The sequence below is a fragment of the Martes martes genome, assembly GCF_963455335.1.
Source record: "Martes martes genome assembly, chromosome: 12".
Lineage (NCBI taxonomy): Eukaryota > Metazoa > Chordata > Mammalia > Carnivora > Mustelidae > Martes > Martes martes.
Genome location: NC_137900.1, coordinates 67470048 through 67493944, shown reverse-complemented (window position 1 = coordinate 67493944; position 23897 = coordinate 67470048). Strand labels below are relative to the sequence as shown.

General features: G+C 35.1%; 1 protein-coding gene across 1 annotated transcript; it reads right to left on the bottom strand.

The window, feature by feature from the left end:
- Positions 1-2870: 2870 nt before the first annotated feature.
- CYLC2 (cylicin 2) lies at positions 2871-23431 on the bottom strand (the record flags this gene model as incomplete). Its single annotated transcript, XM_080820218.1, has 6 exons — positions 2871-3118; positions 3203-3970; positions 4397-4865; positions 6519-6640; positions 8065-8105; positions 23394-23431. 6 exons carry the CDS (start codon positions 23429-23431, stop codon positions 2871-2873), a joined length of 1686 nt encoding a protein of 561 aa, XP_080676344.1.
- Positions 23432-23897: the final 466 nt, after the last annotated feature.

Below are 23897 nucleotides of genomic sequence, written 5' to 3'. Positions count from 1 at the left end.
AACAAATGGGAGGAAAGGTATGCATGTGTGACTATAGGAGATAAATAGGAAATCTCTGCGCCTTCTCATCAATTTTTCTGTGAATCTAAAAGTGCTCTAAATATAAAATAGGTCTGCAAAGGTAAAATTTAAGCTGAGAAAATAATTTGAAATCAGCAATATGAAGTTCTAGAAGAATTGGATTATAGACAGAGGAAACAAGTTTGAAGCCTTGAAACTGTTATGATCTGTATAGTTAAATGTAGAAAGAAATCCAGTGTGACAATAGCGTGGTAGACAATTTTGCTACCACATGAAGGCAGGTAAGCAGTCAGAAACCAGATTATTAAAGCTAGGGAAAAGAAAAGTTATGTTAAATGTAACATCAGTATACTAGAAGATTCAGAGTAATGAAGGAACATGATTTCTGTGTTGAGAATGAGATGTTGGGTGGTGGTGAAAAATGAAGTAGGCAGCTTTCCCTGCATTTAGGGGGCTTTGGGATTTCCAAGTGAAAAGTAATGCTGATTGGACTTGTAGTGTAGAAGTGATAAAAATGGAGTGAAGTAGATCAATTCAAATGTTTTGGTGGTAGCCAGGCAGGACTCAACAATAGATAAGCATGGTGAAAAAGAAAGAATTATGAAAGACCCACCAGTTTTTGATTGAATCACAAGTTTAATGTCAGCATCATTTACTGAACTGGTGAAAACCTGGAGAAAACGGCTTTGGATGGAGAAAACAGGTTTGAGTTCTCTTTGGGACCTGTTAATTTTGAGATGTCTGGAAGACAGTCAAGCAGATGCTTTAACTTAATATTTAGACAAATGCTTTTGGAACTTAGTGGAAAAATCACTAGGTTTCAGCAGAAAAAGAATGATGTATAAAGCCATGGGAATAGAATGGAATAATTTTAGAGAAATATATAGACAGAAAAGAAGGGTTAGGATAAAAAGGCACTGCGATTGGAACTCCAAAAGGTTGGGGGGACCTTCATGCATTTCAGTAGAATAATAAAGTTAGGAGCTCAGTTATTCTAACTCTATACATTAAATTTTAATCTAAAACTTGATTTTTGAATATCATATTAGAAAATAATCTAAGAGCTTTTTTTAGAGAAATAAGGGCTTTTAAGTGAATCCCTAAATCCTTAGAAAGATGCTAACATTTCCAGAAAATTTTGAAAATCTGACTATATAATTTTACTTAAAAGCAGAGAGAAAGGAAGAATGAGTTCTTGCAAGAGGGAGAGAATATTGGGGCAGGATTTGACTCTGTCATTATAGCTGATTCAGATCTGCTGAATCAGATTGAGGTAGGGCCACCTCAAAGACCGTAAGTTACAAATGGCCATGAATCCTTCAGGAGTTGATGTAGGGTAACAGGGGCCAATGTTTTAAGAGCAGGTAACAATTATACTTCATTATTCATATAAATCTAGTTCTTAAAAACATGTGGAACTAGGAGTATCAAGGAGAAGCTTTATTTTACACCCAGAATTTATATTGGGAGAGATGAAAGGGAGAGAAAATCACTTAGCAAGTTCTGCAACGATGTTGAGTTTATCTGAGAGAATATTAAAGAGATTTAATTGCTACTAATTGGATATTTGAAGAGTTTTGTATTTGGCTTTATGTTTTTCTTTTTTTTCTCTTCACATTAATAGGACTTATGGATCGCAAGAGAGTTTAATATAGTTATAAAGATATAAAATAAATGGTTTTCACATCTAAATAATATGTAGATGCTTTCACTCTGTTAGACTCTGTTGAATGCTGGTGAATTTGGTTTTGCATATGTATTAGCAATTTACCAGGCATCTCTTTAATATGCCTTGTTTCAATTTACATGTGTTGGTAATTTGGAAAATTTTGATTTACATCCTGTCTTAAATGGAGGGAACTTGGCTACTATTTTCTGTTTGAGGAGAAAAAAATCTCTTGATAAGTAAGTAGTTGTTAAAATTAATGTGTATCATAAATCAGTCTCCTCTCTCATGATAAACAGTTCTACTTAACTTTTTCATTGATACTTTTAAAGTCTTCATTCTAAGGTATTCTCACCAAATTCATCAGTAATTTCTTGTTAATGAGAAAGCCCAAAGTAAATGCTACTGCATTTTGCCAAATTCCAGTAAAAACATAGTGAGCAGATTCCACAGACTTTTATAAGAATGGCAGGTTTTAATTCAAACTTTAAATTGACTCAATTATTATTTAATCCAATTTGGCTTATTATTAAACAAAACTAACTTACCAAGTGTGTTTATCTTGGCTTGGAAGTGGAACATTCAACATCCATCAACCTGGTTGTGGCTGTTTATACTTCAGGGATGGTGGTATAGGTTCACAAGGAAATCATATTTTCTTTCTTTCTTTTTCTTTCTTTTTTAAGAAATGCTACCTTCAATTTGTATTTATTTGCAAGTGCAGTTTCTGAAATTTTTTTGACTTTCTCTCATTACACCTATGGTATTTCAATCTGTGGATGCAGCTTCAGACTGTTTGATTCTGTAGATTGAACATCTGCCTCCTTGGATTATTTTGAAGTCTTTATTTTTTATTACTGTTTTTTTATCCACAGATCCAGTGTCATTAACTTCTACATCCTGATTTGAATATTCTTCTTTGAACCTTTCTAGGGATCTTTCATTGAATCTTTCATATCCCCAAACTTAGCATAGGTATCCTCCAAGTCCTTCAATGATTCATCTCTTTTAATTTTTCATATCTTTCTTATATTTTATGATGCTTTTCTGGGTCTTGCTTTATATTCTTTTTTGCCCCATTTAAAAAATTATTTGATTAATTCTTTGAATTCCCTTGTCACTCATATTCAGTTTCAGACTACTAAAATTGTTTATCAAATGCTTTTGAATTATTATTCAAGGTTTATTTGCCCTTCTTGGCATCCTTCTTGACATCCTTCTTGGCATCCTTCTTGGCATCCTTCTTGGCATCCTTCTTGGCATCTTTCTTGGCACCATCCTTTGATTCAGTATCTGTCCCACTGGCCTTCTTTTCATCTTTCTTACCTTTTTTACTCCCCTTTTTCTTTGCATCTTTCTTGTCTTTCGATTGGTCATCTTTCTCTCCTGTTTTTTTTGTATCTTTTTTCCCATCCTTATCCTTCTTTGCATCTTCAGATTCTGTAGACCCTTTGTCTTTCTTTGAAGCTTTCTTGTCTTTCTTGGCATCTTTCTTTTCAGCTTCAGATTCTGTACCTGACTCCTTGCCCTTCTTTGAGGCTCTCTTCTCTTGCTTGGCATCTTTCTTTTCATCTTCAGATTCTGCACCTGACCCCTTGCCCTTCTTTGGGGCTTTCTTCTCTTTCTTGGCGTCTTTCTTTTCATCTTCAGATTCTGCACCTGATCCCTTGTCCTTCTTTGAGGCTCTCTTCTCTTTCTTGTCATCTTTCTTTTCAGTTTCAGATTCTGCACCTGACTCCTTGCCCTTTGCTTTCTTCTCTTTCTTGGCATCTTTCTTTTCACCTTCAGATTCTGTACCTGACTCCTTGCCTTTCTTGGCTTTTTTCTCTTTCTTGGCATCTTTCTGTTCAGCTTCAGGTTCTGCACCTGACCCCTTACCCTTAATTGAGGCTTTCTTCTCTTTCTTGGAATCTTTCTTTTCATCTTCAGATTCTGCCCCTGACTCTTTGCCCTTCTTTGGGGCTTTCTTCTCTTTCTTGTCATCTTTCTTTTCGGCTTCAGGTTCTGCACCTGACTCCTTGCCCTTTGCTTTCTTCTCTTTCTTGTCATCTTTCTTTTCGGCTTCAGGTTCTGCACCTGACTCCTTGCCCTTTGCTTTCTTCTCTTTCTTAGCATCTTTCTTTTCATCTTCAGATTCTGTACCTGACTCCTTGCCTTTCTTGGTTTTTTTCTCTTTCTTGGCATCTTTCTTTTCATCTTCAGATTCTGTACCTGACTCCTTGCCCTTCTTTGGGGCTTTCTTCTCTTTCTTGGCATCTTTCTGTTCAGTTTCAGATTCTGTACCTGATTCCTTGCCCTTTGCTTTTTTCTCTTTCTTGGCATCTTTCTTTTCATCTCCAGATTCTGTACCTGACTCCTTGTCCTTCTTTGAGGCTCTCTTCTCTTTCTTGTCATCTTTCTGTTCATCTTCAGATTCTGTACCTGACTCCTTGTCCTTCTTTGAGGCTCTCTTCTCTTTCTTGACATCTTTCTGTTCATCTTCAGATTCTGTACCTGACTTCTTGTCCTTCTTTGAGGCTCTCTTCTCTTTCTTGGCATCTTTCTTTTCATCTTCAGATTCTGTACCTGACTCCTTGTCCTTCTTTGAGACTTTTTTCTCTTTCTTGACATCTTTCTGTTCATCTTCAGATTCTGTACCTGACTCCTTGTCCTTCTTTGAGGCTTTCTTCTCTTTCTTGACATCTTTCTGTTCATCTTCAGATTCTGTACCTGACTCCTTGTCCTTCTTTGAGGCTTTCTTCTCTTTCTTGACATCTTTCTGTTCATCTTCAGATTCTGTACCTGACTCTTTGCCCTCCTTTGAAGCTTTTCTTTCTTTTTTGGCATCTGTTTTTGCAACATCTTTTTCATCTCTAGTTCCTGTTTCTATATCCTTATCGTTCTTTGACTCTTTCTTAGTTATTTTTGGCTCCTTTAAAGCTGTGGGTTCTGTTTCTGATTCTGATATGTCCTTCGTGCCTTCTTGCTTGTCTTCTTTACCTTTCTTAGGTGTTTCTGGATATACAGGTTTTTCTACATCTGCTACCTTAGTATCTTCCTTTGGCTGATGGGTTGGTTTATATGGACGCTGCCTCCTGGCAGCTAAATAATCAGATGGTCTCTCAGAAATTCTCATTAAAGAACTGTGCATCCATAACGGTCGCTTAGAAACTTCTTTTATTTTTTCTGAATCATATATCTGGAATATTGGTTAGAATAAGAAAGAACAATTTGTATGTTACATAGCTTTTATTACCACATACCAAATGCATTTTAACTTCAACCATTAAAAGATTTTAGGTTTTGATAAATAGTGGATAAATTGTAGATGTCATAGTTTATTCTGCTTTTCCAATTTCATTCTTTTTTGAACTAATGGTTAGTCATGTCTCATTGTGGGCCTTATTTCAATTTAGAGGATCTTCATAATTCCCTCAAGATACTATGTTAAAATTGATAGTGAGGCCTAACTAATGACATATCAGAATCTTTCTTCACAATCAGAAAAGGCCTTCCCCCACCTTGGTGTTCTCAAGAATTCTTAGAATATCTGCCCCCCACCCCCCAAAAAAAGAATATCTGGCCCACTTTCCATTCCTAGGATAACTCAGAAACTAAGTGTAATAGTTTCATGTTCAGGCATGTCCTGGTCTCTATTATCACATTCAAGGTCTCTGGAATTTGAAATGCTACCTGTAGTTAAAAGAAAGACCTGAAATTCTGACTTAACAAAATATAAATTGAATATTATCAGATAGGACACTACAATAATAAAAGCTGTAGCATTTGGTGCACATAACTTTGTGCAGAATGGTGCATTTTTTTTCAACTTCTAACCAAGTGCTTACAAAATCTCAAGTGCAAAAGTAACAAACTTTGGAGGTGATGTTAAAGAACAATGGAAAAATAAATTGAATAAAGAAAGAAAGGAAAAGCACAGAGTGTGAAATGACAGAATAAGCTAGGATCACTACTAATTGGAAATATTCCCTAAAATTAGCAAGAGTTGATGGTAGTTTTATCTTGTGAAACTTTTTTTAAAAACTTCTCATATCCCATGATGACTCTGGAAACATTGAGAAATACTTCTAATATTCAGAATCCTGAATGCTACATTACAGAAAATGAGGAAGCTTTCAAACTTTATCAAGATATAATATAATCCCATGACTCTAATGAGGGAGTTTCCCCAGCTGAAGGATATTTTCTGAATGTTCATACCAACTGTAACATTAGGATCTCCAGAATTTTGTGCTTCTTGGACACATATTTTCTATAGTGTGATGTTACTAAAGAAATATGAAATAAGGTTACAAGGTTTATACGATGAAATGCAAATAAAAATATCTACTTCCTTCATGTAGTAGAATTTGAATTACCTTTAACTGTGCTCTCCAATATGGTATTTAAAAGCCACAAGTGAATTGAATTGAATTGAGATATAAAATTCAATTCCTCAGTTGCACTAGCCTTATTTTATTTTGTCTTTTTAAGATTTTATTTATCTATTTGACAGAGAGAGAGAAATCACAAGTAGGCAGAGAGGCAGGCAGAGAGAGAGGGAGAAGCAGGCTCCCTGCTGAGCAGAGAGCCTGATGCGGGGCTAGAGTTCAGGACCCCGAGATCATGACCTGAGCTGAAGGGAGAGGCTTAACCCACTGAGCCACCCAGGCACCCCAACACTAGCGTCATTTTAAATGTTCCAACAGCCACATTGGAATGCAAAGCCATAAAATATTTCTATCATCACAGAAATCCCATTGGTCAGTGCTGATCTGTAGCCCATACAGCTATAAAATATGATTTCACAAGTTTAGCACTAGTAAAATTACATGATCCTTCCAATACTCACAGGAACTGCATTGTCTTGTAGTTGGGATGGTTTTGATCTTCTTTTTTTTCCTGGCCTTGGTGGTTTGGGAAATCTCAGGGCAAAGTGTTGCTGATTCCATGATTTTTTGCTTAATTCACTGACTAAAATAGGAAGACATTAAATGTTTTCGAGTAAGTAAAATTTCATCATAACTAAAGTGACAGTAAGATAATAGATTTCATGAATGAACAAATGATACAAATTATGGCTTCATTCATTTAGTTATGTTTGAAATTCTCTATCAATATATGAAAATAAAAATTTATTTTCTATTTTGATCAGTTTTACAGAAAACTATATAGTTATTATGAAACTAATATGGTCTGTAACATAAATGCAAAAAAGATCTTTACTGCTTTCTCTTAATCTTCTATCTCTCCCAGTCTAGACTTTTGCTTTAGATTCTTTTGGTTAGAATACAGTTTTTTTTGAGATCAGAAAACATGATAACTACACTTCAGTAGCCTCGAAAATACGTAGCACAGACAGTACTTGTTTTAAAATATTCAATAAATATATGATTGATTCTAAATGTTACTGATTAAGCTTCCTTTAGTAATTTTCCAAGGTACAGGAGTAAATGTTATACACAAAGAAACTGCACTGTTGTTATAAGTGGCATATTAATGAAGTAAACTATAAATACAGAGTACCTACAGAATTGGTACTGTGAGGGAAAAGTTTCCTGGAAACTATAAGGAAATGGTTAAAAATAAAATAGTTAAAAGATATTTGGGGTACCAGTGGGAGTGAGAGAGATTTTTCATTTCATTTAAACATGTGCAGTACAATACTTTGTGTAAGAGATAATATCCTTTCTTGTGTATCTCCTAAAAACAGGATCAATGAGAACATACACAGAATGAAAGGCATATTTAAGCTCAATATATGAGGGAAATTGTTGGGTATATGAATTCCTGCAACATCAAATTGGTGAATTTTTATAAGGGAGATGTGTCTGTCATGAATGTAGTAGAAGTCATTGCAGACATGGGTGAATTGTTTATCCAGTTTCTACACTATTTTTCCAATGTAAGAGTATCTGATTGTGTGATTTCTAACATGTATGATTTCTAACATAACACCTTTATGTTGCTGAATATATTGCTTAAACTTTGTTGGATTCAAAACCAAAGTATCTTTAGAAAATGTTTGCCAAGTCCATGAGAAAGTTGATTTTTAATAATATTCCGTGAGCTACTTACTGCTTTATCACCTTGAATAGAGGATAATAATCATTTATCCTTAAAAGTAATCTTAATCTGGGGTGCATGGGTGGCTCAGTCGGTTAAGTGGCTGCCTTTAACTCAGGTCGTGATCCCAGGGTCCTGGGATGGAGCCCCACATCAGGCCACCTGCTCAGTGGAGAGCCTGCTTCTCCTTTTCCCTCTGCCTGCTGCTCGGCCTACTTGTGCTCCCTCTCTCTATCTCTCTGTCAAATAAATAAATAAAATCTTAAAAACAAAAGTAATCCTAATCCTAAAATTAATCATATTTCAAAAATAAATATTGAATTTTTTCTTACCTGGAATGTAGTTATCATATGTTCCAAAGTTTATTTTTTGGCTATTAAAATAAGAGGGAAATGTTTTAGTTAATTTATATAAAATCACTGTATTTAATGATCATTATTGTAGTGATCAAGTGTAAGCATTTGCCATCATCAACTAGAGAAATATTTTGAATTCTCAGATCTCTACTATTATGTAAGATTACTTGATCCTAGAAAAAACAGAGATGAGTAAATGTGTGTTTTTAGCACAAACTTCAACATAACTAAAATAGAAACATTTAAAAAATTATCAAATTGCCATATGTGAAATAAAGACTTAAAAAAAAAACTGTGAATTCATGGTTGAATTATTTTTCTCTATATCATGTTCCAAATTTTCTTGCAATTGAATTTTGGCAAAGACATCACTTTAAAAGCATTGCTTAAGCAAAATGAGATTCTCAAAATATTCTCAAATTTAAGCAAAACCAGATCATTCAATGGCATACCTTTATGTCTGTGAATGAGTGTGTGTTTTGTATATGTGTCTATGTCTGTCATCGTGCACAGTAAGTGTTGATACAGATTCTAATTTTTTTTTAAATTTTTGTTCTCTAGGAATGCTGAGAAATAAAACTATGTTGTAAGGTATTTTTCATTTAAAAGTTTCCATTTGCTTTAGTACTATATGAACTTGTTTATTTTCACAAACAGAAATTTTATAATCTCATTTTATTGATTTGTAATGGAGACATATATTAAGATCTGATAGAGAATTATTATTTTACAACATCCCATTATATTACAGAAATAAAGCCCTGTTGATCATGTGAGTTTTGGGCTTACACACACACAGAAATACACATGCTCACATAGTATTTTACTTATTTTGACATTACGTAAGTATTAAGAAAGAAGTACATTGTAGAATCTAAACAAACAAACAAAACCCAAGCAAATAAACAAAAAGCAGAACCAGATCCAGGAACAGAGAGAAGTGATGGTTGCTGGGGGGGGGGGGGGCAGTGAAGGGGAGTAGAAGATAGAGGCTTTCAGTTATAGAATGACTAAGGCATGAGAATAAAAGGCACAGCATAGGGAATATAGGCAATGATACTGTAATAGTGTATGTTGACAAATGGTAGGTACACTTGTGGTGAGTATAGCATAATGTATAAAGAAGCCTAATTGTTATGTTGTACAACTGAAATTAATATAACATTGTCAACTATACTCAAATTGAAAAAAAATTGAGGAATAAAGTACATTAAAATACATACCTTGATATCTTTATTTAGGCTCTATTTCTCAACACAATACTTGGCACGTTTTTGTCACTCTATAAACATTGAATGATTTTGGTGCACCTGGGTGGCATAGTCAGTTAGGCCTCCTGACTCTTGGTTTCAGCTAAGGTTGTGATCTCATGGTCATGGGATCCAGCTCCACATGGGGCTCCATGCTCAGTGGATAGTCTGCTTAGGACTCTTTCTCCCTCTCCCTCACCCACTGACCCCCTGATCTCCCCTCAAATAAATAAATAAATCTTTTTAAAAATGGGAGCATCTGGGTGGCTTAGTCAGTTGAGCAACTGGCTTTTGATTTTGGCTGGAGTCATGATCTTGGGGTCTTGGCATTGAACCCTGCTTTGGGATTCTGGCTTATGCTCTCTTTCTCTCTCAAATGAAGAAATCTTTTTAAAAAATTAAGTGATTTTAATTGAATAAAATTTGGGATATATTGACCAAAATGTTGTCTAGTCCAGTGGTTTTTAAAAATTTTTATTTAAATTCCAGTTAGTTAACATATGGAATAATATTAATTTCGTGTGTATAATATGATTCCACACTTCCCTACAACACCCAGTACTCATTATAAGTGCCCTCCTTAATCCCCATAACTTATTTAACCCATTACCCCACCCACCTCCCCTCTGGTAACCATTAATTTGTTCTGTTTTGTCTGTTTCTTGGTTTGCCTCTCTTTCTCTTTCTCTCTTTGCTTTTTTTTTCCTTAAATCCACATATGAGTGAAATCATATGGTATTTTTCTTTCTCTGAATGACTCATTTCACCTAAGCATAATACTTTCTAGCTCCATTCACACAGTTGTTGTTTTTTAGCTGAGAGCATGCATTAAAATTATTTGCCCTACCTTATCTAAATCTCTAGGTTTGGATCTAGCCAATATACATTTATAAACCCCTGAAAAATTTTTGATGTGCAATCATGGTTATGAATATCTCTGTTTTAAATACTCTGAAAGAGGAAACATTTCAAGTTCATGAAACAATATTATTAAATTTGAGATTTAAAATATTATACATAGGCAGGATCCATTCATTCCTTATATAATCCGTAGGGCATGTTCTTCAATCACCAAACAACTGAATTAGAAGTCAAAAATAAAAGTATGTAGAAAATACCCAAATATTTTTTTAAAAAATAGTTCTTTCTAAATAACCAGTGGTCAAACCGAAATCACAACTCATGCTTATAAAAAAGAAGCAAATAAATAATAACATAGGATCAAAAATTATGGAATAATGCAAAAAAGTTCAGAGAAGAACTTATAGCTTTAATGTCTTATATTAAAAAGTTTAAAATTGTTTTTCTTTAAAGATTTTATTTAATTGAGAGAAAGAGAGAGGATGAGCTGGGGGTAGAGGTAGAGAGGGAGAAACACACTCCCCACTAAATACGGAGTGCAACATGGGGCTTGATTCCAGGACCCCCAGATCGTGACCTGTGCTAAAGGCAAACACATAACCAACTGAGCCACCCAGGCACCCCTAAAACAGTGTTTTTTTGTTTGTCTTTTCAGATTTTATTTATTTATTTGACAGAGAGATAGTAAGCATAAGAAGAGGGAGTGAGAGAGGGAGAATCAGGCTTCCCTGTGAGCATGGAGCAGGATGTGGGAGTGGATCACAGGATGCTGTGATCATGACCTGAGCCAGAGACAGCTGCTTAACCAACTGAGCCACCCAGATGACCCTAAAACAGTGTTTTAAATCCTTGCTTTAAAATCAGGAAAATATCAAAATAAATTCAAAGTTAGAATAAACAATAAATCTTTAAGACAGAATCAAAGTGAAAAAAAAATTAGAGTAAAAAATCCCTAATTTGATTTTTGTAAAAATTATTAAAATTTATTAACTTCTAGAAGAACTGATAAAGAGAAAACACAAATTACCAATATCAGGACTGATGCAAGTTTTATAATTACATAGATTTTAAAGCATAATGGGGAATATTATTAATAATTTTATAGCAATAAATTCAGCAACTTGAGTGAAATAGATGAGTTCCATGTAAAACTAATTTAGCAAAACAGACACATGATTAAATAATAAATAAATAAACTAGATAATAAATAATAATAATAATATAATAATAATATATAATAAATATAATAATATATAATAAATAATAATAATAAATAAACTAGACTCATAGTTATTAAATAACATCCATCCATTATCAAAAATTATCAAAAATCTTCCCTGAAAGAAAAGCACAGACCCCAGTTTTACTGATAATTTTTTTAAAATTAAGGAAAACTAATAAATCTACACAAATTTTTCAGAAACAAGGAAGAAGAGGATGTTTCAACTCATTTTTGAGACCAATATAAATAACTCTGAAACCAAAACTTCTTAAAGACATTACCAGAAATGAGTATTATAGACCAATACCTTGCAATAACACAGACACAAAAATTCCTTAACTTCTTAAGTAATCTTACTGAACAATAATATAAAATGGCAGACATCATGGTTATTGAGATTTACTTTGTGGAATGTAAGATTAGTTTAACATATGTAAATCAACCCATATAATCACTGCAAATAACAAAATTCATCTGATCATTTCAAGATGCGCAGAATTTTTGAAAAAATAACATTCATAATTAAAAACTCTGAGAAAACTAGAGAGAGAAGACATCTTTCTCAAATGGATAAAGTGTCTTCAGGCAATACTCGCTTCCTTTCATATGAAACAGAAGGAGATACCACATTGTTGAGAGTCCTTATCCTTTGAATTTATTATACATTTTAAAATGTACCAGAGATATAGTTGAAGGCAAGAGTAAGGACTGGTGTATTGTGTACTAAGATTATATTTTTTCAGACTAAGAAAAAAAAAAAAACAACTCAAAAATGCAGCTACATGTTAACTCCTTTAAAGGAAAAAAAAACAAAAAACAAAAAACAAACAAAAAACCCCACCTTTTCCAGTAGTAATATAAAAATAGATTTTTGCCCTAAAAAAGAAAGTCCCCGATGTCTCCCTACATTATGATCTCAAATGTTTATTTAGGAAAACCTAAACCCAGCTCCCTTTCTACATCATGAATACATGACATTCCACAATGTTAACGGGTACCTTTTTTACTTAAAGCTCACTCATATATGGAATCTAAAACACAATGCAGAATCAGACCTATAAATACAGAGCACAAACTGATACTGTCAGATGGGAGGAGGATTGAATGGATGGGCAAAATGAGTGAACGGGAGTGAGACATACAGGATTCCAGTTAAGGAATAAATAAGTCATGAAATGAAAGGTACAGCATAGAAAATATAGGGGCGCCTGGGTGGCTCAGTGGGTTGAGGCCTCTGCCTTCAGCTTGGGTCATGATTCCAGGGTCCTGGGATCGAGCCCCGCATTGGGCTCTCTGCTCGGCGGGGAGCCTGCTTCCTCCTCTCTCTCTGCCTGCCTCTCTGCCTACTTGTGATCTCTGTCAAATAAATAAATAAAATCTTAAAAAAAAAAAAAGAAAAAGAAAATATAGTCAGTGATGCTATAATACTATTCGTTGTATGGTGACACATAGCAGCTATACTTGTTGGGGGCAAAGCTCAGTGTATAAACTTGTCCAATCATTATGTTGTACACCTGAAACTATGTCAACTATGCTCAAATAAAAACAATTTTTAAAAGAATAAAAAAGAATCCTGAGATTTAAAAAAAAAAAAAAAAAGGCTCAGAGATGCTGAGATTAATATTGAATTATTTGGATGTGTGCACTGTACCTGAAAACAGATTCTGTGGCATCTGTTTTCCATTTCACCTTGGTTAAGATGAAGTATTAGTTACATATATAGATATATAGAGAGAGATCTATATATATATAAAACTATATATATATATAGTTTTATATATATAGATAGATATAGATAGATATCTATATATAGATATCTATCTAGATAGATAGATATAGATATAGATATAGATATAGATATATCTATATAGATATATAGATATAGATAGATAGATAGATAGATAGATAGATATAGATATCTCCAGAGACCTTAATTCAGAAACTAGTTATATCCACAAAGAACAACCTGGGACGCCTGGGTGGCTCAGTAGGTTAAAGCCTCTGCCTTCGGCTCAGGTCATGATCCCAGGGTCCTGGGATCAAGCCCCACATCGGGCCCTCTTCTTGGCAGGGAGTCTCCTTCCTCCTCTCTCTTTCTGCCTGCCTCTCTGCCTACTTGTAATCTCTGTCAAATAAATAAATTAAAAAAAAGAACAACCTTCAATATTGTCAAGATGGCAGAGGAGTAGCAGGTTGAGATGACATTAGGTAGCAGGAGATCAGCTAGAGAGTTTATCAAACCATTCCGAACACCTACAAATCCAACAGGAGATTGAAGAGAAGAAGAGCAGCAATTCTAGAAACAAAATCTATCACTTTTTGAAAGGTAGTACCTGCAAAGAAGTGAATCCAAAGCAATAGGAAGATAGACTGCAAGGGGAGGGGCCGGCTCCCAGCAAGTGGTGGAGCAATGGAGCATAAAATCAGAACTTTTAAAAGTTTGCTCCACTGAGGGACATGGCTCCTAAGGCTAAGCAGGGGTGGAGGCCTCGCAGGGACAGCGGGGTCTCAGGTCCTGCAGGGTCACCGAAGGATCAGAGGTGTCTGAATATCACAGAGCTCACAGGTATTAGAGCAGGGAAGCCGGTTACAGAGAAAGAGCCAAGGAGTGAGCTCTCAGCTTGGGGTTACCTTAAACTGTGATCCGTGGCACAGTCAGACCTCTGCTCTTTGAGCAGGGACCCCACAAGTGGCAGATCTGGGGAAACCTCCCTGGAAGAGCAGCAGTGATCTGCTGGGTTGGAGACTCCAGGCAGGTTTGTGTGCCAGAGACAGAGACGCACAGTCACAGGCTGGGTGAGCTCGGCACGTGGCCGGAAGCCAGGGAGACAGGAGTGATTGAGTGCTTTTCTCCGAGGGTGCACTGAGGAGTGGGGCCCCAATCCCTCCACTCCTGCAGGCCAGAGATTGGGAGGCTGCCATTTTCATTTCCTCCTCCAGAACTCTACGGAAAGTGTTTGGGGAGCAGAAACTCCTGAGAGCGAACCAGAGCAGATTACTTAGCCCAGCCCCTGGCAAGGATGGTGCAATTCCACCTTGGGCAAAGACACTTGAGAATCATTACAACAGGACCCTCCCCTGGAAGATCAGCAAGAAACCCAGCCAAGACCAAGCTCTCTTCTCAAGGAGAACAGCAGAATTCCAGAGGAGGAGAAAGCAAAGCATGGAATTCATGGCTTTCTCCCCAAGATTCTTTAGTCTTGCAAAGTTAAATTTTTTTTTAATTTTATGTTTTATCTAATTTTTTTTAGTTTTTCCTCTTTTAACGTTTTTTAATGAGTTTATCTTAACAATACCTTTCATTTAAAAAAATGTTTTTTAACATTTGTTATTATACTCATATTTATCCTTCATTGTATTTAACTTTATTTTTTGTATACACATAGGGTTTTTTCTTCTAAAAAATTTTGGGATACAACTTCTTCTAATAGATCAAAATATACTCTAAATCTAGTACAGGCCTTTGTTCCAGTCTCCAGCCTGAGCAAATTCTCTACAATTTCTTTTTCTTTTTTTCCCAACCAACTTATCACCTTCTTTTTTAGATTTTTTTTAAAATTTTCATCCTTACAGTCATATTCCATCCCTTCATTGTGTTTACCCATATTTGTGTGTGTGTGTGTGTGTGTGTGTGTGTGTGTGTATTTCATTCTTAAAGTTTTGGAAGGTAGTTTCTTCTAAGAGACTAAAGTACTCCCAAAATTAAGTGGGTGGCTCTGTTCCATTCACCAGTCTAACATCTATATTTTCCTTTGTCATTTTTTCCTTTTTTAAAATAATTTTTTGAACTTCTTTTTACCCCCTTTCTTCTGCCCATGATTTGGGGTCTCTTCTGATTTGGTTAATGCACATTTTTCTGGGGTCTTTGCCACCCTTTTAGTATTTTCTCTCATTCATATATTCTTTTTTTTTTTTTTAAAGATTTTATTTATTTATTTGACACAGAGAGAGAGATCACAAGTAGGCAGGGCAGCAGGCAGAGACAGGGGGGAAGCAGGCTCCCTGCTGAGCAGAGAGCCTGATGTGGGGCTCGATCCCAGGACCCTGGGATCATGACCTGAGCCAAAGGCAGAGGCTTTAACCCACTGAGCCACCCAGGCGCCCCATCTCATTCATATATTCTTATCTGGATAAAATGACAAGGCAGAAAAACTCACAACAACAACAACAACAACAAAACCAAGAGGCAGTACCAAAAGCTAAGGACCTAATCAATACAGACATTGGTAATATGTCAGATCCAGAGTTCAGAATGATGATTCTCAAGGTGATAGGCCTCAAAAGAGGCATCGAAGATACTAGAGAAACCTTGCCTGGAGAAATACAAGCCCTTTCTGGAGATATAAAAGAACTAAAATCTAACCAAGCTGAAATCAAAAAAGCTATTAATGATGTGCAATAAAAAATGGAGGCTCTTACTGCTAGGATAAATGAAGCAGAAGAGAGAATTAGTGATATTGAAGACCAAATGACAGAGAATAAAGAAGCTGAGCAAAAGAGAGACAAACAACTCCTGGGCCACGAGGGGAAAATTCAAGAGATAAGTGATACCATAAGATAAAACAACATTAGAATAATTGGAATTCCAGAAGTAGAAAGAGAGAAGGGAGCAGAAGGTATATTGGAGGGAATTGTTGTAGAGAATTTACCTAATATGGCAAAGGGAACAAGCATCAAAATCCAGGAGGCACAGAGAACCCCCCTCAAAATCAATATGAATAGGTCTACACTCCACCATCTAATAGTAAAACTTACAAGTCTTAGTGACAAAGAGAAAATCCTGAAAGCAGCCTGGGATAAGAAGTCTGTAACATACAATGGTAAAAATATTAGATTGGCAGCAGACTTATCCACAGAGACTGGCAGGCCAGAAAGAACTGGCATGAGGTATTCAGAGCACTAAATGAGAAAACTATGCTGCCAAGAATACTATATCCAGCTAGGCTATCATTGAAAATAGAAGGAGAGATAAAAAGCTTCCAGGACAAACAAAAACTAAAAGAATTTGTAAACACCAAACCAGCACTACAGGAAATATTGAAAGGGGTCCTCTAAGCAAAGAGAGAGCCTAAAAGTAGTAGACCAGAAAGGAACAGAGACAATATACAGTAACAGTCACCTTACAGGCAATACAATGGCACTAAATTCATCTCTCTCAATAGTTACCCTGAATGTAAGTGGGCTAAATGCCCCAATCAAAAGACACAGGGTATCAGAATGGGGAAAAAACAAACAAACAAACAAACAAACAAAAAACCCCATAAATATGCTTTCTACAAGAAACTCATTTTAGACCCAAAGACACCTCCAGAATTAAAGTGATGGGGTGGAAAACAAAGTACCATGCTAATGGACATCAGAAGAAAGCTGGGGTGGCAATCCTTATATCAGATCAATTAGATTTTAAGCCAAAGACTATAATAAGAGATAAGGAAGGACACTCTATCATAGTCAAAGTGTCTGTCCAACAGGAAGATAGAAAAATTTTAAATATCTATGCCCCTAACGTGGGAGAAGTCAACTATATAAACCAATTAATAACAAAATCAAAGAAACACATCGACAATAATACAATAATAGTAGGGGACTTGAACACTCCCCTCACTGAAATGGACAGATCATCCAAGCAAAAGATCAACAAGGAAATAAAGGCCTTAAATGACACACTGGACCAGATGGACATAACAGATATATTCAGAACATTCCATCCCAAAGCAACAGAATATACATTCTTCTCTAGTGTACATGGAACATTCTCCAGCATAGATCACATCCTGGGTCACAAATCAGGTGTCGGCTGGTACCAAAAGATTGGGATCATTCCCTGCTTATTTTCAGATCCCAATGCTCTGAAACTAGAACTCAATCACAAGAGGAAATTTGGAAAGAACCTAAATACATGGAGGCTAAAAAGCATCCTTCTAAAAAATGAATGGGTCAACCAGGAAATTAAAGAAGAATTGAAAAAATTCATGGACACAAATGATAATGAAAACACAATGGTTCAAAATCTGTGGGACACAACAAAGGCAGTCCTGAGAGGAAAATATATAGTGATACAAGCCTTTCTCAAGAAACAAGAAAGGTCTCAAATACATAATCTAACCCTACACCTAAAGGAGCTGAAGGAGGAACAAAAAGAAAGCCTAAACCGAGCAGGAGAAGAGAAATCATAAAGATCAGAGCAGAAATCAATGAAATAGAAACCAAAACAACCTTTTTAACTTGTTGCAGATTTTTTTCTTTATTTTTATTTTAAAGATTTTATTCATTTATTTGACACAGAGAAAGAGAGAGAGATGTCACAAGTAGGCGGAGAGGGAGGCAAAGATAGAGGTGGAAGCAGGCTCCCTGCTGAGCAGAGAGCCCTATGTGATGTGGGGCTGGATCCTAGGACCCTGAGACCATGACCTGAGCTGAAGGCAGAGGCTTAACTCACTGAGCCACCCAGGTGCTCCTTTCTTTTCAGATAATTAAATTAGACAATAGTCTCAAAAGAAAAACAAACAATAAAGCATGCTGACAATGTTGTTTTGTTTTTGTTTTTGTTGTTATTTTTAATGAGAAACTTCAAAAATTGAATCTAAATGTATCCTGATCTAGAAAATTTCTTGACTTTCCTGGAGAGGTAAAGGGAGAGATGCTATCACCAGGAGAACCAGATTTAGGTGAAAGAGTGGTAAAATGCTGTTTATTCCTAAAGGTTAAATATATTGAATTACTTATGACATGTAAATTTACATAGGGAGTGAGAACTAGAGTATTCAGATCATGGCTATTTTGGGGTCCTATAAACTCTTTTAAGTGAAAATTCAAGAGAACTAAATTTATTTGTCAGTAACCCTGATTTAGCCAACCTTAAGAAACACAGAAATTTTCAACCACACCATTAGGTTACATTGTACTAGTTTCCAGTCAATCCATGCTGCCCCTCTCCCACAAAAGGCTGTTAAATTACTACAGACAGCCTTGCCTATGCTTGAAATTCATAAAAACTACATCATACAGTATGTGTTTTTGTGTTTCTGGATTTTTTTCAATTTTTTTTAATTCATCCATGTTGTATATGTGAATATTTCATTCCTTTAGATTGCAGAACAATATTCCATTACATGATATACCCCACACTGAATTTTTCCATCCTCCTGTGGGTGGACATTTGAGTCACTTTAATTTTGGCTTATTGTGAATAAAACTGCTATACATATTTTGTCTAAGTCTTTTTGTGAACTTCTCTTGGGTAAGCTATAGTGGAAAGGCTGAATCATACATGTAACATCTGTATGTTCAACTTTATTTTAAAAAATATTAAGTGATATTCCAAAGTGGTTGTACCATTTTATACCCACCACGAATGCTGAACTGGTCAGATGCCCCACACTGTTGCTGACTGTTGGTGTCATTATTCTTTACTTTTAGCTGTTCTAGTAGGTATAAAGGGTATAAAGGATATCTTTGGATCAGAGGATATATATTTATTACATATAATTAAAATATCTCTCTATATATTTATATATATAAGTTTATACATATAAAGTTTACACATATAAACTTATATATATAAACTTTCCTATGGGGCACCTGAATGGCTCAGTCAGTTAAGACTCTGCCTTCAGCTCAGGCCATGATCCCAGGGTCTTGGGATGGAGACCCACAGAGTCATCATCGGGCTCTCTGCTCAACAGAGAGCCTACTTCTCCTTCTCCTACTCCTCCTGCTTGGTTTCTCTCTCTCTGTGTCAAATAAATAAATAAAATCTAGCGGCGCCTGGGTGGCTCAGTGGGTTAAAGCCTCTGCCTTCAGCTCAGGTCATGATCTCAGGGTCCTAGAATTGAGCCCCACATTGGACTCTCTGCTCGGCAGGGAGCCTGCTTCCTCCTCTCTCTCTCTCTCTGCCTACTTGTGATCTCTATCTGTCAAATAAATAAATAAAAATATTTTTAAAAAATATTAAAAAAAAATCTAAGGAAGGGAAAGAAAAAAAAAAACTTTCCTTGAAAAATTCCGAGGAATATTTTTAGTTTTCTTATATATGCCTTGCATATGTTTTCATAAACTTATTTCTAAAGTTTTTTTGTTATTGAAATTTGTACCATTTTCTTAAGTTTATATTTTCTAATTTTTCCTTTATAATTATTTTCTAATTTTTCCATTTATAGAAATATAATTTATATAATTAGATCCTGTATCATATAATCTTATTACATTTAGTAGCTCTAAATAATTCTTTTTGTAGATGTCACTGGGTAATCCAGTCAATCATGTCCTCTGTGAATAAAGATAATTTTACTTCTTCCTCTCCAATCTTAATGTTTTATTGCTGTATGGAACAAAATATGGTCTGGATTACAAGGGTAAATAGAAATAATGAGCATCTTAGCCTCGTTTCTGGTTTATAGAGGAAAGATAGTCAACATTCCACAATTAAGTTTGATTTTATTAGTAAAATGGCTACAGACAATCATTATGTGTGAGTATCACAAGATATCCTGCCAGCTGATTTTGGATTTTGGGATTCTACATCAGATATATGGCAAATAAGACCATAAAATACTTACGTACTTTATGTATAAATATATCTTACAGAAGTATAAGTAAATCTTAAAGAAGATTTTCCAGGAACTGACTGGGGCCTGAGTCACTCTTATATTTGGTGGAGGTCTCTTTTTTAAGGCAAAGGTCAACTGCCTTATGGTTATCATGTTGGTAAGGGATGGCTCTATGTGTATGGTGAGATTTCCTGTCTTTTTCTAGCATTTTCTAGAGCAGTATTTCTCAACCTGGGCTTATTATGAATCCCTTACCCCAGTAGACATTTGCAATGCCTGAGATATTTTTATCACAATTGTGTGGAATTTGGGGGTGGGGGGGGGTTGTACATATGCAAGTGCTGATAGTGGCATCTAGGGGATAGAAGGCAGGGATGCTGCTAACTACTTACAAGGACCTCCCTACCCTTTCCCCATTCCTCAAACCAGTAAGGACTTATTCTTCCTAAAATGTCAGTAGTGCTAAGGTTCATAAACTTTATTCTATATGAAGGTGAATTCCTAGGCAATATAATAAGAGAGGACCTAATTAATGCAACTCAAGGGAAAAAAAAAAAAAAGTGCAGTGAATCTGTGATCCAGAAGCTAACACTGGAAGTTTAAAAAGTTTAGATTTTTAGATAACCCAGTCTTTGTGAAAACCTCTCCTACTTCCTTCAGAAACCTTAGATTCACCATTAGAAATGGAAGAATTGAGTTGATTGACACAACCTGAGTTAGAGGAAAAGGCAAGAAAATGTGAAGCACTCAAATGGAGTTGCTGAGATTTGGAAGAATAAGAGTATTAAAGAGCAGTAAGTGAAGAGGGGGAAAACTGAACTCAAAGAGGAACATTTTGTTTATCAACTATAAATTGATAGCCATGACATAGAAATTTAAGTCTAAAATTAAGGTCCTGTCATAGCATTCAGAGGAAAAACAAAGTAGGAAATTATTTCTGTATCTCGGGTTCTCTGTTAAGTGAACTGGAAGTGGCCACTTGAATCCAGTTAAATATGAGAATTTGTTATTAAGCATTTTTATGTATGCTTGAGGCCATTTGATTATGAATTTAACTATAGTTTCCTTCTATGATAAAATGAGAGTTTTAGAATTATACCAGAAAACAACATAAAGAAATAGTCACAAAACCAAAAATATGTTTTTAACTCTTGAAGTTCTCTGAAAGCTGTGCAGTGCTCATGATAATAGAATGCCATCAATATTTTATTGTGCTTAAACATTTTAAAGTAATTAGTATACAATGTAATTCTGTCATGCTATATGCCAGAGTACAGATTGTTTTATAATTATCAGCAAGTCTTTCAGCCTTTAATCATTACAAATGCATTGAATCCTTTCACTGGTGATTGTCTATTAAAGTACTGATTGCATTGTAATGAAGTAAGCACCAGTGCCTATTAAAGGCCATTTTGTTTAGTTTGAAGGTTTGTATTTTATTTTTCCTTTAAAAGTATTGTCCAAGGGAAAACCAGTTACACTTCCCTTTTTATTTCACAGTTCTATGCCTTCACCTTTATTCTAAGCCTACATAGGAAAAAGGCTTACATCATTGAAGGTCTTCTTTCCCTACATCATTTCAACACAACATAAATTACGCGTAAGGAAACTACTATCATCAAACTTCCCTTGTCTGGATAATCTCCTTTTCATTGCAAAGTACTTTTGCAAAACTCAGTATTTCTCAAGAATAAATTATTACCGAAGTTTTAACACCCTTGACCCACGCTCTTTAAAGGTCAGTAGACTCCTCAGTCACTGTGACATTAAAAAAAAAAAAAAAAAATTCCATAAGTTTCCAAATGGCCTCTAAGGAAGTGGTAGTTCCCCTGAATGAGAACTATGAGTTATTTTCTTCTGTGTTTTAGAAAATACAGTATGTTAAAAATGAATGAAGTAAGAATCACATTGAAAAAGCCTTATCCAAAGCTATGTTTGTATTTTACTGAAATGAATGAACTAGTTAATTTTTATATCAAAACAACCTCTGTTATGGCTTGAGAATGTATGTGTCTGCTAAACACATTCTCTTGTTTATAATGAATAATAATAATATAACAAGCATCTCTTTACTCTAAAGAGGGTAAATACAGGACTAACTATAATATTTCAGTTATTTTAAAAACATAAAATTTGACAAGAGGACTTACAATCTTGGTACAGACATTTCCCCCACCTATGATTTGCCAGGACTTAAGCCCTGTAAGTTCAAATTAATGATGTTGAGAGGTGACATCATAAAGAGGCCAAGAGCACTGGGAGTTAAAGGGGAAAACAGGAGGAATCACTTTTACTTTATTTTATGTTCTCTAATACTCAGTGTAAGACTTGTGTTTTCTTTCACTCGTTATTACTGACAAAATACAAATGGTTGCTTAAAAATAACAGTTGGTTTTACATCTTAATAAAAAACTTGTTTGAATTTTTCATGTAATTTATTGACTGATATAACAAAGAGATGAATCTAAACATCTGTTAAGATCAATAGTAATCTGATATTCATGTGTATGTTAAAGCCTCTGCATAACTTTGTGCCTTTTACCTTTTCCCATCTTAAGTACATGAGTTGCTCATAGATAACAAAATTTTAAAGAAGACTAGGTGCTTATTAAAATTATCAACATACTGATGGATCTGAGTTAGATAATTTTTACTACACCGACCATTCCATCCTACTAACAGATGAATGGAAATACTATATACAGCAATATTTGAAAATATTGTCATTATCTAGCTCCTTTTGGGAATTTCAGCTGATTTTTTCCCTTAAGGAATAATTTCATTAAACTTTAGCTCCTGTAGATCAACTAGAAAAATCTCAGCAGTTTTAACTCAGTGAAAGTTTTTATCTCATGTCTCAGACCATAGTAAGTTGTAGAGTGGTTGGGTAGGCGGTTTCCTTAAGATGATTTAGTAATTCAGGTTTCTCTGATTTAATTGCTTCATTATCCACTCACTGACTTAACACTATTAATGCTGATGTTTTCTTGCAAAGTGATGTCTTAGCAAATAACATACGATTTCTAAATCCACAATATTTTGTTTAATATTTTATAATATATACCTCATTTATGAAAGTATATGTACACAAAGCCTTTCTTCTGTCAGCATGTAGTAAAATCCAAATCATGACTGGGCAGTCAGCCATGCTTGCCTTCTGCACGGTGACCTCTTGAGTTAATCTCTCATTGTCATTTTAAGTATGTGTAATCTATTAAGATCTCAGAGAGCTAATGATCTTTTTATAATAAACTTGCATTAGTTTTCTTTGCTATATAACAAATTACCACAAACTTGGTGTTATAAAACAAAACACATTTATAATCTCATAATTTTGTAGCTCAGAAATCTCAGGCAAGTTCATTTGGTTCCTTAGCTCAGTATCTCATGGGCTGAAATCAGTTTGTTGACTGTTCTTTTTACCTGGAGGCTCTGAAAAAGAATCTGTTTCTAAGCAACATTCCGGTTGGCAGAATTCAGTTCCTCATGGCTGCAGTTCTGGTGTTTGTTGTCACTGTCAACTATAGGCTCCTTTTTGCTCCTAAAAGCTGCCAACATTCCTTCTCACATGACACCCTCCATCTTCAAACCAGCAATGTTTCAAGTCCTTCTCATATTTCACATCTTTGTTATTTTTCTGCCTTCCTCCACTGCTACCAGATAAGGAAAGTTTTTTCTTCTAAAAAGCCCAAGTGGTTAGATTAGGCCTATGTAGATGTTCTCCATTTGAAGGTCACCTATTTCTCATAACGTAGCACAACCATGGGATGCTCTCTCTTCATATTCATGAGTCCCACCTATGCTCAAAAAGAAAGGCTGTTGGGGTCGTTCTTCAAATTTTGCCTACCATAAAGCCAAAATTATACTAAAGCCTTACTTTATTTGAGGATTATTAGAAATATATTAGCCTCATATGTATTTTTCTAT